This window comes from Nyctibius grandis, chromosome 11 (genome assembly GCF_013368605.1).
Source record: "Nyctibius grandis isolate bNycGra1 chromosome 11, bNycGra1.pri, whole genome shotgun sequence".
Classification (NCBI taxonomy): domain Eukaryota; kingdom Metazoa; phylum Chordata; class Aves; order Nyctibiiformes; family Nyctibiidae; genus Nyctibius; species Nyctibius grandis.
In genome coordinates this window covers 16,807,657-16,823,060 of record NC_090668.1, presented here as the reverse complement: position 1 = coordinate 16,823,060, position 15,404 = coordinate 16,807,657, and the positions used below count along the sequence as shown (strand labels likewise).

Here is a 15,404-nt window from a genome sequence, read left to right as displayed (position 1 = left end):
TTCTGGAAAGGAAACCAGTTTTGCTCTGGAACAGCACCAGAAACAGCAAACCACCAAAGCTCCTGAGATTCAACTAGTGTCCACCAGGCATAATTCTGAAAAGTCCCAAATTTATCTCCTGACAATAGGATTCAAGCTCAAAAATAAAAGAACACTAGAAATTGCAACTCATAAGCATGTGCTGTTATTTTCTCCCCCAAATCCATAAAAAGTCACAATAAAATGTCTGGAAGCATCTGGATTCTTTGCAGTTGATCAGTCAGTCCACTGGTCTAGCACGATACAGAGTTACAAACAGTACAATCAATGCAATTTGGAGTAAATTAAGTTACAAAATGGCCCTCATGCAAAGTTTTTTAGTTAATGGAAAGATTGCTACTGGCTTCAAGTTTTTGATTGTGCTCAAACACAGCATCATCTCCACCAGCTACATAATATGCATATGCAGCAGATCGCATTTTAACAGTTTCCCTAGCCATTTACAGCTGCAGCTTTCTCTGCTTTAAACAAAGCAGACTGTAGCTGGTGGCCATGTGTACAAGGAATGGTCATAAAGTTTTCAGTGTGAGTGACAGTCTGACAGACTTCTTGGAGGGGTCAGAATATTAACTTTTAAACTAAAGCTTCTCAGTGGACTTCACATTTTTCTTAGAAAAATTTGCCAAAACTTTCTTGGTTCATCCTCAGACCAAAGCCCAGTTTAGAAATCCTAGCTTTGTAGTATTTTATGGTTCTGTCTGCTAATGTTTCTTTCAGTTGATTTTCATACAAACACATTCCTGCTCCTATTGACCCAAACAGCCAGTTCTGAATACTTGCAGACTAGTTCAGTTCACGCACATCGCTTGAAAGGATATCCACAGTCACAGATTTTCTGATTAAAGAAGAAATCAGATAATCTTGGCCTAAAGCTTTCATCCAGCACCCCACCCCAATGGCCAGCCTCTATGCGTAACCGCTTGTTCAAAATTCCTTCTCGGTGAGTTTTCATGTTCTGCCTCTTCTTACTTGGCCCTGTCTCTTTTCCTTTGACAAACCACTTCTCACACCAATTGTAGATATATCTTAGAAATTCTTCGGTTGCTTGGCTTTTGATTTTTAGAAGAAACCATGTCTCTTACAACCTACCCATTTCAGTCTTGTTTAAGAGGCAGAGGATCCTGATACCTCCTTCCTAACAAATTGACTCTTCTTTGATCTACAGTAAGAGCATCATTTTTCTGTGGTAAACAGAATATATGGCCTTGGAATATTTAAAATATACAGAATATGTAACCTTAAATACAGAACCACATTCATACAGATTAGCTTCCTTGGCATGTTAGAACAAATCAGTCAAATATATTTTATATTATTTACTACTAATCATAAATAAAATTCACGTTGTGATAACCCTTGCTATGATATTGGGCCTGCATGTTGTTCATTTCTGCAGATGTAAGTGGTTTTCATAATCTGTATGTAGTTTTTGTGACAAACATTTGTCACAGTCATAGGTTTCACTGAACTAAGGTGTTAGACATATGCAGAGCAAACAAAGTTTCTGATTTTTCTGTACACTCCACCATAACTTTCCCAAACACTGTGCCTGAACTTAGCTTTGTATCGTTTATCCCTGTGAGCATGCCAATCTGCATTGACATTTTAGGTTACTCAAGCACTCTGGTGGCCATTTTAGTGTTGAAGGAGAAAAATTAATACAACTAAGGTGTTCTGAGTGCTTGCCTTCCATGTCATCCTCAAAAATATTCTAAAAGGTCTAGGGATACAAACTGAAAATAATTTGAATGGTTTATGATAGAAATTGGCAGTACAAGCCATGTTCATAAAGAAACACATGGCTAGCTTAGGATAGTCAGTACAAAGCTGCAAATTGACTCCATGAGAGGATCAAACACTGGGCAAAAGTTTACTTACATTATCGTGCTCAAGCCTGATGAAATAATTGAGACTGCAGCTGGAAGGAACATGTAACCCATCAAACCCTTTAAAATGCCCATTGTTTTTATTAGTATTTTTACCTGTTACACACATCATTAGCATTGTAAGGCAAGCAGGACTCTTAGTACATGTATTTCTGAAAGCAAGCTAATTTTAGAGAAAGCCAACGTTATCTTCCTTTTACACAACAAATAAGATGATTAGAAGTATGACAGAAAGCAAGAGTGGTTAGAAAGTCTGCTTTGGAGGTCACTTTAAAAGCATTTGTACATTATAAATGATCACAGAAATTAAAATGAAGAAATGCATAGATGAATTTTGAAATTGTAGAGGTTTTGGCAAGCGAGAAGCCCTTTTCTCATAGTGTCATCTGTTTTTACTTTTACTCTAAAACAGCCCTGTGGTATCCTTTTAAATAGTGCAGGAACCCCCAGCTGGGCCTCCCTGACTTCTAGTGCAAAACCCACCAAAATGGAGAAAAAAAAGCTTTCCCTCTAAATAGCAAGAGACATGTGTCAAGAGTGCATTTTTATATGCTATAATATAGAACCGAGTTGTGTGATTTGTGTAGATTTTACAGATAAGAAGTGAAACCAGTTTTGTCACCATATTGACACCTTCTCCTAGATGATTTCAGACCAACCAGAAAACAAAAGCCCAGCATTGGGCCTAATCGGCCTTAAAAATGGAATAAATTCACATTTTAAAAGCAAATCCATCCCCAGCAGAGTGGTTAGCCGAGAAAGGGAAGGCTGCACTGAATCCAGTAGAAATTCAGCTGTTGACGTTGCACAGGCATATTCCAATGCATGGTGACACAACGTCAGGAGATAACATCTTCAGTCTTTTCAAGTGAGAATCTTTACTTTGCCTCTGTAGGATTTTTCATATGGAGGTGTCTCTACTACAACATTCATTCTATTCAGTCATTTATTCTTGGAGTTTTTTGTAGGACATTTGAGTGATTCAGTCAGTATATGGATAGACCATAACAATAGAACTCCAGGCCTTAGGAGCATCACAACATAACCCAAATTCCCATTGACTGCAGCAGTAACAACTATACATGCTCTGACTTGGCTTCTGCTCATTACTGTAGCAGCATTTCTGAATGCTACCGCCCATTCAGTGGAAGACTGGAGCTGAGCATGCTGCGTGTTGGGGCAGCAGCCTTTGACATGTCTGGCAATGAACTATATCCCATGAATCTGCAGACAAGCATTTAGGTGCTCAAAGCCCTAGTTTTTAAGCATTTGAAGCACAAGCTTCAAATAAAGGAGCTTGAAGGGGCACTTCACTAAGAAAAATGAGAGAAATTGAGCATTTGTCCTTAATCCAAACCAGAGTTGTTACTGACAGAAGGACACTGAAAGGATCAAAGCTGTTGCCAAAAAAAAAAATGTGGTCGTTAAAGAGAGGGTGTAGCAGTATCTTCATTCCTACAGATACTTCCCTTTCTGCAAAACACTGAGAGAGACTGCACATAAACATTTTTATTATCATATCACATGATGGTGCTGCATTGACGGTGATAGGTTTTCTGGCAAATGTTTGTGTAGAAAGGCAAACATATGGCAGAGTGATCTACTATCAGACGGCTATTTGGACCTCTGCCCAGCCCTTCAGGGATTCTCAGGATCAGTAAGAAGCAGTAGGTTCGTTATAGTGTGTGTGTGTATGGGAACATGTGTGTGAGAGCGAGTTCATATTCAATGAAATGAAGGAATGTGTATGTAACATTCCTGGTGTCTGAAGGTTTACATCAGATTTGTGTGTCTATACTTCACTGAATACAATTTTACATGATATATGTATACAGTTTAAGTAGCATTTAGTATAAATTTAGTATCTCTGTTTTTCATTAGTAGTCTGTAAGTGTGCAGAACTAGATAGTATTTATAAGACTGAAATTCTGTCTGGAGAACTCAAATGCAGAATCTTGCTGGTCATGCAAGTGGGTGGTCAGAATTAATGGGAGTGTTACACTCATCAGGCTTGCGTGAGTGTGCTTCCTTTCATTGCCTCGTGCAGCAGAGGACTGCGTACACCCGGTACACACTGGCCAAACTCTTCCTTGTATTGGTGTCGGCAAAGTTGCACCAAGAGCATTTGGCCTATTGACATTTGTTACAATTACAATTGCTGTGAACTACGTCTTTGATGAGAAATTAATTCCTCACTTTAATTTATATACATGTTGTCACTTTATTAACTTTGGGAAATGAACACAAAATGGAACCCTCTTTTGCCTGTTCATTTTAAGTCCCGTTGCTGAAACAAACAGAAAAACAAATTGCACAACGTCTATATAATGGCCAGTACTAGATGTAAAACAGCTTATGGTTGTCAGTTACAGAATAGCCTGCTGTTACTGGTTTATATTACTGCCCTGAATCTCGCTTGTTGATATCCCTTGTTAACAATGTTAATTTTATGTTATGTGGATATTACTGCTATCCAGGTAAATAGTTTATATTGGTTTGAATCCTTCTATATTGGATGCTGAAGTCTACATGCTATGAGTTCCCTAAGCTACCACTGTAAGGTAAAAACTATCCTGGAAGGCTGGTAGTGGGCAGAGGAGGACGCTGCATGGGAAAGCAAACTGCAGCTCATTTGAATTTCATGCCATTGCTGCCTGAAACTTGTCCTTCATACAAATCTATGGAAAAGTGGATCTTTTCCTGTTGGCAGGGTCCAAAATGACACATAGGTCCAGAGCTAGACCTCAGTTTAAGCTCTCTGCTTAAACTGAGGCTTGCAGGGCAGCACAATTTAACTAAAGGTCTGTGGTGCCTACCAGATGTACCAATTCTTGCCATTCTACTGCTCCTCTGCTAGCCATGCTCCAGAAATTCACTGTTAATCACTGGACGACAAAAAGCAGCTGTGAGTGTTCAAATAATTTCTCCTTTTTGGGCACCATGGGCTACATGGCAACAAAAACTGACTTTTATTTTCATAGGGCCAGCATCTGCCCAATACGGCAAGCTCTCAGACCCCATGAAGTTGCAGAGGGGGGATGCAATACAAGCAATTAATACAGGCATTACATGAATGGACAGAAGATTTGGATATCGCTTTTGGTCTCAATGTCCCTGCTCATCTCTAGACAGGCAATATGCCCTTTGAAAGTTTCCGTGGGAGGTTTGCCTGAGTAATACAGGACCATCATGTCCAGTGGGACTAACAGTCTATAAATACCTGTCCATTATAAGGCTGTCATTGCCAATTCTGTTTGGCTGCTTCATCTCATAATATTCTCTTTGACTTTCTTAATACTAACCAGCCTAAATATTTTATGCTTGTCTTCCAGCAATATACTAAGCCCCTTGCTGCTACTCAGTGAAGACAGGTATCATTTTTCTGTTTATTCTGAAACATTGTAGTTCTCCGAACTACAGTGGGAAGGTCTGAACTAGTATTTATGTTCGATAAGATAACATCCACTTAAACGTAAGTAACAGCTAAAGAAGAAAATAAACAAGTGGTCAGAAGCAAGCCACTTCCTTACCAAGTCATTATGTTCTAATTAAATAGTAATGTTTTCACTTCTCTAGAAATATGTACATTTCCTGACTTATAATAATTTCTCTGCAAATCTGTTAGGATGTGTATTATTTTGTAATATTTCTATTGTCTTTATATCTCATTGAGATTTTACATTTTAGCAACTCAGTTTCTCAGTGATATGATTTGGGAGTGACTTCACTGTATCCAAAGTAGCTAAAGTGGCATAAACAGTAGCAGAAACAGACCCTTTGAATTCTAAGAGACCTAGTGCATATTGGCTGTTTGCTATCTAGTGCAGTAGCCCTGATTTATTATTATTCTATTTATTATTTATAAACATATAACTTTCCAAACTCAGAAGAAGAAAACCATGCCTTCTTTGAAGAGGGCAGTGTTGAGGAAAACAAAGTCAGACTGTGGGGAAAGGGATATATTATACAACAAAGGGATCACTGATGTTCTGGGCAAGGTAATGTTAATTACAAGTTATAATCTTAATTGTTATTAAGCACACTAACTTCCTTGCCTCCTCTACATCCTACTTGTGACCTTTTCTTCTCATCCTATATACCACTTTAATTCCAGGCTCTTTACATTCCTATGCTAACCCTCGCTCATTACAGATGCGGTAGACCTAATCAGCTGTGCTGGATGTCTCGGAGGGATGGAGTTTTGGGAAGGAATTCAAAAGAAATGAGGTTGTGATTCTTGAGAAGCAGGATATGAAGGACATGTCACGAGCAGGGAGTATAGGCTGGAGATCTCTGAGAGACAAATAGGTGAGCAGGATATTAGGTTTGGCATGATTAATGGGGAAACAATCAACATGTGGCTGCCACATGACAAGATGTAAGTTAGGAAGGGGCAGTCTTGCAGGCCATCGCGAGAAACATGATCTGGAGGTAGTGGGTATGTGGAATGTGTGAAGAAATGTACTTTTAAGAAGTTCTCACAGGAGCCAGCTGGAACCAGTTCTTGTGTTGCACAGGGTGGTGTGCTGATCTTTCAGAGTACACCAGAAGGCTTAAGTGATAGCATTTCAGACCAAGTGTGGTGGTGGTTGATTTGGCAGCTTCAGTCCCTCCGTTTCAGCTTCCCTTCACTCCCTGGAGAGGAAAGCAGTGGCTGCCCAGGGAGCTGGGTCCTTCTTTGTTGGGAATGAGGCAGGGAGAGAAAGTAACTTGCCACATTTTCTGCCTGGCCAGTGATAACTTACTTCGCCTGCAACCCATCAGGCACAGTGTCATCCATATCCACCTCCCCAAGCCCTTCCTCATGCCCATTTTCATCCTGGCATCCATCATGGCCATCACCATGGCCACACAGCCTGAAGACTCTCCTCGATGCCTTCAACCTCAGTAATATCTCAGTCCTTACCCCCAAGTCCCTTTGAGCACTAGTATCATACAGGAGTCAGAGGGATGAGGCAGCAGGTCTGGGCAGGATGAGAGTGGGAAGGTGAGAAAAAATGTACTGGTTTTGTCTGGGATAGAGTTAATTTTCTTCACGAGTAGCTCAAAACAGTGTTGATAACAGAGGGGTGTTTTCATTACTGCTGAACAGTGCTTATGCAGCATCAAGATCTTTTCTGTTTCTCACGCTGCTCTGCTAGCAAGTAGGCTGGAGGTGCACAAGAAGCTGGGAGGGGACACAGCTGAGATAGCTGACCTCAACTGAGCAAAGGGATATCCCATACCATATGATGTCATGCTCAGCAATAAAAGCTGGTGGAAGAAGGAGGAAAGGGGGACATTTGGAGTTGTTGCATTTGTTTTCCCAAGTAACCACTACGGTGATGAAGCCCTGCTTCCCTGGAGATGGCTAAACATCTGCCTGCCAATGGGAAGCAGTGAATGAGTTCCTTATTTTGCTTTGCTTGTGCACACAGCTTTTGCTTTCTCCATTAAACTGTCTTTATCTCAACCCACAAGTTTTCTCTTTTACCCTTATGATTCTCTTCCCCATCCCGCTGTAGGGGGTAGTGAGCAAGTGGCTGTGTGGGACTTAGCTGCCTACTGGGATTAACCCATAGCAAAGAAGCAGCAGGATGCTCAGTCCAGTGAAGCCAATGTGTAAAACACAGGTATGGCAAGAAGAAGATGTTTCCAGGTGACTCTTGAGCAAAGCAAAGTGATTATAAAGAATTGCCATATCCTCACATGGACTGGAGAAAGAGGGTATGTGTATGGGAGAGGGCAAGAAAGAATGTGTAGTGGTGATATCTGGACAAAAGTGCCTTCACAGGGAAGAAAAATGCTCACGGAAAAAGAAAGATAGTAAGATTTGGATGTGGCCTAGGTAAAAGAGGTGGAAGGAGATAAGACCCATTTTTTAGATTTGAGTCACTGAGAGTTTGGTGATGTTGACCATGGGAATAGGAGAGGATAATCTGAAGAAAGCTTGAGAGGTGACATCATGGGAAAAATGCTGAGAGTTTTTCTACTGATTTCAGCAGAGTTGGGATGACATTCCAGTCACTCAGTTTGGATTCTGTTAAACTCTTGTTGATGCCAAGCTATCCAGGAAGAAACTCCTGACTGAATTATTAATTCCTTGTTTTTCCTGTGATAACACACTGCATTACAACGGATGAGATTCAGAGCTTGGGTTCTGGAGCTGTGAATTCTAGAGCAACAGGTACATCCCAACATCAAACCACTGCCCCTGAGAGGGGTTTTATGGTATCAAACAGTCACAATCTCAAGAGGTTGCTTGCTAGCCACATTATTTCTTTCCATTCCCTGGCTTCTGGCACTGTCATTCAGTGACATAAAAGTGAAATTACAAAGCTCCTTAAATAAATATGTTCTGTTGTCCATGTCGGGATGTAATATTCATTAAGTCACATTCCAAAAGGTATTTTGATGAATGTACCAGAGGGCATGTGAGAGAAAGCCTTTTCTCCAGTATTTATGAGGGGAAACTACGATGGGGTAAGTGTCATGAATCTGCCACTAAATTTATTGTTCCTGTCAACTGTCAACATATTTCTCACCCAATAAATTTCTGAGGCTTTAGATGACACGTTTAAAATATTTCTCCAGAGGAGAAATGTCTGTTGCAGGTTTTCTTTCCTAAGTATTATGGCTTTATAGCTTTAGAGATGGAGTTTCTCACCTGGCCATTTGAAGAGGCATTTTATAGATTAGCATATCAAATGGAGATGAGAAGTCATTAGTTTCATGGTAATGAATGACGTGTCTACCAAACACGTAAAATTATGGGAACAGCAAAGTAGACTGTGCAACTTCTCTCTGACAAGATAAGCTTCATATCACAGATAATGTTTACTGCATATTAATGGAAGTACTAGATTTTGATGAGTGTTTCTCAACAAATGGCTGCTAAAGCATCTCACATGCCACAAGAGAAAATTCGAAGAACAGTGAAGTTGCAAAGTCAGGTAGTCAAATGTTGGGAAATACTTGGGCTCAGGTTGCTGGTACAACTTTAATTCTGCTGTCTTCTTGAGAGGTTTGTGGTACAATCTTTAATAATCTCTTTCTGGTTTGTTTTTTTCCTCCCATAGAAAATCTCAGGCTGGTTACCACTTACAGGCTCTAGTGGGTCATAAAGTCCAATACCTTTGAATGCAGTGTCAGGATTTCCACATAAGCTGATGAGTTAACTGGTAGCATAGTAACAGATCATTAGTCTGTTGGAGAAGTTACCTCCTCCATTAGTCATGGAGAAGTTACCAGCAGAGAATGAGACGTACTGGGCCACAGAATTTTGTTAGATAATATGTGGGCTTTCTTGATGTTTTCTAAGATAGTTTGAAATCTTTGTGTCCTTACACTCATGGCTGCTTTCACCTCTGTATCCTAATCCCTTTCTGCTTTTCTCATGTCTTTCCTAGGCTTTAGCTCCTGCTCCCCTTCCAGCTTTTCCCAGTTGTCTCTGCATACGGGTCTGGTCACTCCACTCTGGTATTCTATCTAGGTACTCATAGGGAGACAGCCATGTTTTCTTTTTGCTTCCCCAGTCATCTCCAGTCATGTGATTCATCACATTCCCTTTAGCCTAGAGCATGTTTAGTCCAGACAGAACATCTGAGACATGTTTATCAACCCCTATTGAGCGCGTATAAATGCTTTTCAGTCTTGCAACTTGGCTACATTTTAATGGATATGCTTAGGATAACAAAAGATACCTGGCAATTTGGTAATTTTACAGTTATTTCTTCTAATGTCATTGTCAGAAGAGTTTTGATTTTTAGCCACACAACCATCATGGAAAATTTAAAATCTAATGGTTAAATTATGAAAAATATAGAAGCAACTGAAAACAAAGGTTTGAATTGGAAATTGTTAAGCAGCATTAACTGCAGACATTGTTTGTCTGCTCTAGCTTTAGTTGAAATGCCTGTAGAGAACGAGGAATGGCAGCAATGCATACTTGCTAATAACATTTGCATCCCATACAAACCTTTCCAGCTAATAGGGGAAGGCTCCCAACTACAGAGGAAGTTAATTTGAACTGAAGTGCTCCGATCTTTCCTGCCTCTAGGATACGCGTTCACATCTCTGCAACACGTAAAGCAATCACCTTAAAGATTGTCTAATTTAGCAGGATTAGGAGACTGCTCCAGTGTATAAGAAGATTCATGAAACTGAGTATAGATAACTTGCTCCAGCTATGATACGCACCCTTCTCGTCTAAGCTTATTACAGAGAAGGCTTGAAATCCCTTGGTGAGCTTCTTATCTTTAGTAATTAAGACTATCCTAATGGGCATGGTAAGTGCCTTTCTGTGCATGTTGGGATGGACATATAACATCACAGCCTCTTTCTGCCTGACATGAAGTAGCTCTGTGATTGCAGAGAGTGCTCTCAGACATGTCTTGCACAGGGGAATGGCTCAGTTGTGACTCAGAACAATTTCCTATTAAAATATTTAACAGCCAAGCACTAGCTTACTGTGGACATAAGCAAAATACTAATCATCGTAATCATTGCTGACACATTTTTACATACAGGAAAAGGAAAGGCAGAAGGAAAGAAAATTATATCAGCTATAGATAGATAAGTAAAAAGATATCATTTTATGTCAGTGTCTTACAGTAATGTTGATTATACAAGTGGCCATGTGGCAGAGCATTTATAGTCCGATCTCAGAAGAGATTTGAGTGGGGAAAGCAAAAATTGAAGGGTGGCCAGGGACAGAATTTCTGAGGCAAATATAATAATCTGTGTGGCTTCTACATACACAATATAGGCAGCATCTCACAAAATGACAAGTGCAAGATAGCAGCATGAATAGGGTCCATATACAAGACAGTTCGCATACAAATGTCCAATATATGTGTGCAGAACTATGATCATGGAGTATTCCATGCAAAATGTACATATGTTTAAAAATTTATTCATGACTTTGGAGGGTGCTTTTGAAATTAGGCCTTTTATGTCCACATGCTGTTTGCTTAAAGATTGATCCACACTTTTGAATCAATGGAATTCTTTCTCTAAGAAAATTTTCAACCAGAAATGTAGCTATTTTTCTCCTCATATGAAGAGGGAGGAAATGGTCAGGACTGGCTTAAAGCTTCTCAATAGTTTAAGAACACTGTTTCCTGGGAATTACTGGGAAAGCAAAATTCAGTAGTGTGGTAGTGGCTTCAAAACAGTTACCTCAGACACCATCTGTCCTGGGTGACTCACGGTTTTGCTACTGACCACATTCCTGGCCCTGCCACCTCTCTGCATGGTCCTGCTGGGCCTCTGCCTTTACTCCCTTCCCCTGCTTGTACTTGTATATGCTGCCCTGCTCTGGAAATATAACACCTGTCTGGTAGGATGAGAAGCGAAAGGAAACTTGGTCTCATTGTTTTGGGGAGCTTAGGGGGAAGGAGAGAGCCATCCCTGCTGCAGATCTCCCTTGCTCAGGAAGGACATGGTGTTGCTGCCTCTGCGACCTACTGCTCTTTGTCTGTGCCCAAAGCAGACACAGCTGTTGACTTCTGTAGACTTCAGACCTGGCCTATATACATGTAGCGTATATATTAGCAAGCTTCCACACCCCTCCATTCATGCTTATCACAGAATCACAGAATCACAGAATGTTAGGGATTGGAAGGGACCTCGAAAGATCATCTAGTCCAATCCCCCTGCCGGGGCAGGATTGCCTAGACCATATCACACAGGAACGCGTCCAGGCGGGTTTTGAATGTCTCCAGAGAAGGAGACTCCACAACCTCTCTGGGCAGCCTGTTCCAGTGTTTGGTCACCCTCACCGTAAAGAAGTTTTTCCTCATATTTAAGTGGAACCTCCTGTGTTCCAACTTGCACCCATTGCCCCTTGTCCTGTCAAGGGATGTCACTGAGAAGAGCCTGGCTCCATCCTCATGACACTTGCCCTTTACATATTTATAAACATTAATGAGGTCACCCCTCAGTCTCCTCTTCTCCAAGCTAAAGAGACCCAGCTCCCTCAGCCTCTCCTCATAAGGGAGAGGTTCCACTCCCTTAATCATCTTCGTGGCTCTGCGCTGGACTCTCTCTAGCAGTTCCCTGTCCTTCTTGAACTGAGGGGCCCAGAACTGGACACAATACTCCAGATGCGGCCTCACCAGGGCAGAGTAGAGGGGGAGGAGAACCTCTCTTGACCTGCTGACCACACCCCTTCTAATACACCCCAGGATGCCATTGGCCTTCTTGGCCACAAGGGCACACTGCTGGCTCATGGTCATCCTGTTGTCCACTAGGACCCCCAGGTCCCTTTCCCCTACGCTGGTCTCCAACAGGTCTGCCCCCAACTTGTACTGGTACATGGGGTTGTTCTATGATCTGAAACTGCTCTTGAAGTGTTTGGAAGAAACTCTCTTCCCTTCCCTTTCCCACTTCTGTGTAGAAGGGGTAGATGAACTCCTCTTTGTAACAGAAGAGAAAGGAACAGAATACAGGTTATATAGCAGAAGATCTCAGGCTTTGTATGCTGTGATGAGTGGCTGACGTGGTTATGCGCACTAAGAACCTCCTTTGCTGTTTGTGCTGAGGTGGTTTTCTGTGCTGTTACCATGTGGAATACTCGATTTGGTTTTTCATTTATCAGCAGGGAAATTTGCTTTTTCTTCCCCATCCTTTCCCAGCATCTTAACCATGGCTTAATGGAGGAACTGTCTGCCAAGTGTGTTTAAGAGTTTGCAGCTGGCCAAAGCTGAGCGGAGTTCTTACCTTGGCAACTCATTTATCCTTTGCAGCCTATACACAAGCGAAAAAGAGAGCTGCATCCTTGCATGTCCATGGGATGAGTTTTCTTTGGAGCTCTAGTATGTGATTATCTTCACTGCATCCTCTGCAGACACCAATGCTGGGAGAAACAGAAGTTAAAAAGTGGACATTTCAAAGAGATGTTTCAGTTCAGTATCTCGTCGCTTTCAATTTCACTATTCTGACATTAGCAATACATTATTGCATGGATGTGTATATAATGTGTACAGTTTCCTTTTGGAAGAAATTGGCATATGTCCTGCTCCTTTCTGATTTAAGGTCATTATATAAGTTACTAGAAAGAGCTATTAATATCTGTAGATGAAAAGCAAACAATGTATTAAAAAAGCAGCTCCATCTCTGTAGTAAGTATTCCAGAGATAGGGCTGGTTTGGGGAGATAATAGAGGTATGGGAGGTAAGCCACAACACATAGGATTATTCTGGACAGACTCGGATCAGAGTCCACAGCTCCTGTACTCAGAGATTTTATATTACATTTTTCTGAAGGGAATTTAAACTGAAATGAGATATCAATTTAAAAGGATGCAAAATCCTATCTGATGTGAAAGTGAAAGTGAGCTGTTTGGCCACATGTTTATACTGAAGGTGGCTGCATTGGCAACCCTGTCACTGATCTCGGTACTTCAGGAACAGATAACAGCATTGAGCACAGTGCAGGCTAATCATCTAAATGTTTATCCAGCTTCTTGGATTTTTTTTTTTCCCACTGTTAGTCTGCTACTGATACCTGAGCTAATGATTTTACAGCAGTGCTTCCACCAGCAGAGAAGTCCTTATCCTATTTTATGACCCAGGGAGACAAACTTTATTAACTCATGTACTACCAGCAGCAGCGTTTGGGTACCAGAACCACATCTGGGGACACCATAAACAGTAAGAGTCTTATTGGTCCTGTTCCAGCTCAGGAACAGGTGCCAGAAGAGGTGTTTCTTTCTCTTCTTTCTCTGCCGTTACCAGCCCTTACAGACTGTTAGTGCTCTCTGTAGTCCATCTGCTTCCCCAAGAAATGTGACCTTACAGCCTTCAGCCACCTATTTCCTTCTTCATCAGCAGGAACTGCCTGCAGCCCAGTGCTTTCCTTGGGACTCAAGAGAAGAACCCAGACAGAGCTGTCTCCCTAAACCCAAAGGGGATAGTTGCCGTCTTGCACGTGGGAATGGTTGGGGAACCCACTGCTACAGTCTCAGCCAACCTTCAGAAAAATCTTTACTAAACTTTTCCACTTGTAGCCCAGCTTGCAGGTGCCTTACTAGTTTTGTTCCTCTAGACAATACTTCAGTATAATAAATGTCAGTAATAATCGATTTCTGAACATTACAACTTAACTGGTAACAATATGGTAAAACCAGCACTATCTGAGGTTTGGGTTTGTGAGTTCCCAGTGCTTCCCTTCCACAGAGGAACATGTTTGTAAAAACTGGCATCGTCTGGCAAGGGCCAGGTCCCAAATATCCTCTGAGGGTAAGCCCGTGTTGTGCATTTAAGCAGATCCCAGGTCCAGGTCTTTGTGGCTGTGGGTCTTTTTTGAGGTTTAGGCAGACAAGGAAGGGGTTGGCAGTGGGGAAGAGGCTGGGTCCAGAAACTGCGAAAACCCTGTGCCGTGGAGCCAGGCCTTCAGCCCGGGGCCTGCTTGGGTCTGGGTGTTTGGCCACATGGGGAGGGCTGGGGTAAAGCCAGGGCCTGCAGGCACCCCCGGGGTGCAGGCAGCCCGGGTGCAGGGCAGGCCTGTGGACAGGGTGTGTGACAGCGGCACTGCGGGGCCGAGGCACCTTGAGGAGCCGATCCACGCAGGGGCCTGGACCTCCACGACAAGGGGGGACAGGGCACCCCCCAGGCCCAAGGGCCGGGAGCCCCTGGCCAGGGGAACTCGAGGGTCCTGCTGCAAAAACCAGCCGGGCTCAGCCGGCTTCTCCCCGTTGCCCAGCCTCCATGTCGGGCGCGCATAAAGAACCGTGTCATGCTTCAGCTGGGAAGGAAGGGCCGGGAGGGACTGGAGCCGCTCTCTGCTCTCCTATTTTCATAGAAACCGATCTGTGTACCTAGAAAATAACAGGAAGGGAAAGTGCGGGGGGGAGGCGCAGGCGGGGGGGGGGGGATAAGAAGATCCTGTTTTCGGTCTCTGCCCGAGGAGTAATTCGGAGGAAACGGCTCCATATTCCCGGGGCAGCGGCGGCTGCGGCGGGGATGGAGCGGGCGGCGCGGGCGGCGTAGCCAGCTCGCACGGGGGGGCCGCGGGCAGCGCCGCGCCCGCCCGCCCGCCGCCGCGGGGTGAGGGCTCCCCGGCCGCCCCCGCCCGGCCAGGCGCCCCGCCGCCAGCCTGCTCCCTGGTACCGGGGGCTGCTGGGGTTGTGTCCAAGGCCTCCCCCTCCCCCGCGTACACACACACACACACACACACTCACACACACACACCCCATCTCCTGCCGCCGCCGCCGCCGCCGCCGCCGGAGAGATCGGGGATTGCCCGCGGCCCGGCCCCGTTCCCGGCTGCGCCCCGTGCCCGGGCGCATCGCACCCCGCGGGGACTCGCCCGGCTGCCCCCGGGGCGGTGTGTGCGGGGCGGGGGGCGTGGGAGGGCGGGGGGACACACGGCAGCTCCCGCGGCGGCTCCCGATGGCTCGTCCGCGGCCCCGAGAATACAAGGCTGGAGACCTGGTGTTCGCCAAAATGAAGGGGTACCCGCACTGGCCGGCCCGGGTGAGTACCGCGGCGGGGGCGC

The 15,404-nt window shown here is 43.7% G+C and overlaps 1 protein-coding gene across 1 annotated transcript in view; it reads left to right on the top strand.

Annotated features, from left to right (window-relative positions):
- The first annotated feature begins 14,939 nt into the window (after nt 1–14,939).
- HDGFL3 (HDGF like 3) overlaps nt 14,940–15,404 on the top strand; it is a 38,855-nt gene continuing 38,390 nt past the window's right edge. The window contains exon 1 of the mRNA XM_068409854.1: nt 14,940–15,382. Coding sequence (XP_068265955.1) covers nt 15,299–15,382 — 84 coding nt within the window. The 5' untranslated portion in view covers nt 14,940–15,298. The remainder of the gene's footprint in view (nt 15,383–15,404) is intronic.